The following is a 2886-nucleotide window of genomic DNA, read 5'->3' as shown; positions in this document are numbered from 1 at the left end:
CTGGCCACGGCCTGCGGCCCTGGCGGCTTTTTGAAACTGGTGCCGCTTGGTTGGAAGCGTGGGAGCGGAGCCGAGTGGAGCAGTCTGGGGGGAATCTGGTCGTATTTTCAGTGACTTGGCTGCGGGGCGATGGCTATTATTGCAGCCAGTTCTCGTATTATTGCAATCACCTCGTCTGGGGATACCCATTACTGGCGTTTTGTCACCGTGTTTACTCGTTTGAGAGTTTCCATGGGACCTGCGCACTCTTTTCATTGGTTTTTGCTGCGCTGTGTTGGCAAGTGGAACGGTTTGGGTTGGCTATTCTGCCGGGTTTGCGTTCATGAAGTGCGATGCTGTGACTGGCTGCGGTATAGTTTTCCATGGAACTGGGTGCATGTATCGAATAGGTCAGATTTGTGTTCCGTTCTCTGAGCTCCCCTTCCGATGTCAAGAAAGGACGAAAACGTGTTTTCAGTAAGAAACAAGCTCTTTATTATATAAAACTTACATCTTATCACCAGATTCTCCTCTCTCGCTCTCTATCAACAAACTCCTTCCAATTCAATCTGAACTACTTATTCGAATTAAAAATAATGATGATAGACAATATGAATTATTAATATCATGTCAATAATTTTTTTTTGTACATTTTTGAGTCTTTTTTAATACAAAATAAAGATTCAAGATTATAAAATGGATGAATGATAATCCTCACAGCTCGCACACCCTTGCCTACATCCTCTCCAGGAGTCCTGGACCACAACTCGCAAATTCGACCCCATTTGACCCGAAGTGGCCCCACCCGCGGGAATTGGGCGATGCGGGCGGCGCCAGCCCGGGTGCGTTCCACTTTCCACTGTCGCAGTCAGTCACCGCATCACACTCGGCGCACACTCGCAGTCACCACTCAGTCTCTCGTCGTCACGAAGTCACGAATAAGAAAAACAACAACATTGAACAACAAGGCGTGTATTGGCGGTTTCGGGCCTTACTTGCCCAGGATGATCTTGCGGCCAGCGCCCATGTTCTGTCCGGCCTGGGAGGCGCCCTTGTTCTGTCCGGCCTGCAGGCCGATGATGGTCTTGCCGGCGTTCAACTGTTCCTCGCTGAAGTCCCGCTTAGCCTCGTCGGCGGGCTTGGGGCCCAGCTTGGGTCCGGTCCACTCGGGGTGCCTGTAGGTCTGCAAACGGCCGGAAAGGAAAGGTTCAAATACCGGCAGGGCAAAGTTTTGTTTTTGTCTTTTTTATGTAGATGGAGTTTGTTGGAAAGTTACCTCACGGCCGAGAGCGAACAGGCAGTTGATGACGGAGGCGAAGTCTTTGTTCTTCTCCCACAGGTCGACGGTCTGGAAGACGTCGACGTCGGACACGCCGTAGTCCTTCAGGGCCTTCTGGAAGCTGCAAGCAGGAACCGACCGTCAGGCAACGTCGACCAACCCCAATCGAGCGAGTCGACCGAGATGACTACTCACTTGTTGATGTTCTCCATCATCTTGAACTGTCCACCGGAGGAGTTGACCTTGGCGACGGCGCCGGGCTTGAGCTTGTTCATGAGCTCGCACAGCACCTGGCCGTCGCGGATGGCGTCCTCGAAGGGCTCGCCGTCCAGCTTGCGGCCGATGATGGCCTCCACCCACTCCTGGGCCTCCTTCTCCAGCGCGGGGTCGCGCTTGGCGGCGATCTGGAACACACCATGGAGGCGGTCAGGCCAGCGCTCGTGGGAACGTCGGGGCGTCGCGGTGCATTCCGACGGACTCCCCACCCCCTTCCCCCCGTCGGCGCGTTTCCCTGCTTTTGGCACTAGGTCAATGTTTGCGTGGTGACGGTCTGACGGCCTGACGGGCCGTGGCGCCGCGGCCGGGACGCTTCGGGACGCTACGCTACAAGATGCGGTGCACACGTCTCTAGCCTTCTAGCGCCTTCTACGGCGGCGGGCTGCCCAGGACAGCCCTCTGCACCAATCGGAGCGCGACGCGACCGCGCTCGCGGCCAATCAGGAGCGAGCACCGATCAGCACACCAATTTTACTTTTCAAAATATTAATAACTGGTAATTGTCAACTTTTTAAGTTCAGGGGATCGAAATTGAGTCTCATGGCATACTCTTAGCATACTTATAAATCACAAAAACACCCAGGAAAAATAATAATAATTCTAGAAACTTCTGAGTAGGTCGTTCGAACTTGGGGGACCCAGCTGTCCAAATACATAGTCCGTCCTTTTGAAATTCGCGCCACCCCGACTGCTCCCCGCGACCCAGCGTCGTAAATCAGTGAAACCGAGATGGAATCTCGGAGGATTAAAACGACGCGAACAGAAATACAGCCGGATTTAAGATAACACTGCTCGCACAAGACCGCCCCTGTTCGGCACCGGCTTCAGGGCAGCCCACTTCCACCGCGCCTCGCAGGCTTCGCACTGCCTTCCGCACAGGTTGTTGTTGTTGCTGCGTTACCTTGGCGCGGACGGCACGTTCCAGAGACATCTTGTTGTTGTTGTTGGCCGGTGGCTGCTGATGCTGCGAGTGGCGAGTGTAAAGTGCCCCCCTCGGAGCGCGGCTCGCTTTTATAAGTAGAGCAAGGAAAGCTTCGAGTTTCTTCTGCGGGAGCTGCCCCCACCACGACGGGCCGCCGCCTGCCGCCGCCCCCACCCCTGGCATTCTACGGCTCATGCCTCCAAAAACACACTCTGACCACGGTCAGCAGCCGCCGCCCCTCCCCCTCCCCAAACCACCCCTCCCCCCTCCCCCTCCCCCTGCGGAGAGCGTGCCGGCATGTCCCCCTCTTCGAGAACAATTTTGAGACTGAACATGGTACGCTTTCCGAGAAAGGAGGGTAGTGCAGGGGAAGTGTTCAAGCGAGTTTGCCTGTCACTTTTCTTTTAGTCGGAACTGACAGGCGCAAAAA

At 54.9% G+C, this 2886-nt stretch overlaps 1 protein-coding gene across 1 annotated transcript; it reads right to left on the bottom strand.

The window, feature by feature from the left end:
* Window positions 1-934: 934 nt before the first annotated feature.
* On the bottom strand, window positions 935-2592 carry LOC117647293 (muscle-specific protein 20). The gene is made up of 4 exons (XM_034388998.1): window positions 2436-2592; window positions 1454-1662; window positions 1256-1379; window positions 935-1162 (listed from the first exon to the last, which is right to left on the bottom strand). Exons 1-4 carry the CDS (start codon window positions 2463-2465, stop codon window positions 971-973), a joined length of 555 nt encoding a protein of 184 aa, XP_034244889.1. The 5' UTR covers window positions 2466-2592; the 3' UTR covers window positions 935-970.
* Window positions 2593-2886: the final 294 nt, after the last annotated feature.

This window comes from Thrips palmi, unplaced genomic scaffold (genome assembly GCF_012932325.1).
Source record: "Thrips palmi isolate BJ-2018 unplaced genomic scaffold, TpBJ-2018v1 HiC_scaffold_2, whole genome shotgun sequence".
NCBI classification, from domain to species: domain Eukaryota; kingdom Metazoa; phylum Arthropoda; class Insecta; order Thysanoptera; family Thripidae; genus Thrips; species Thrips palmi.
This window is presented reverse-complemented; position numbering and strand designations above follow the sequence as displayed.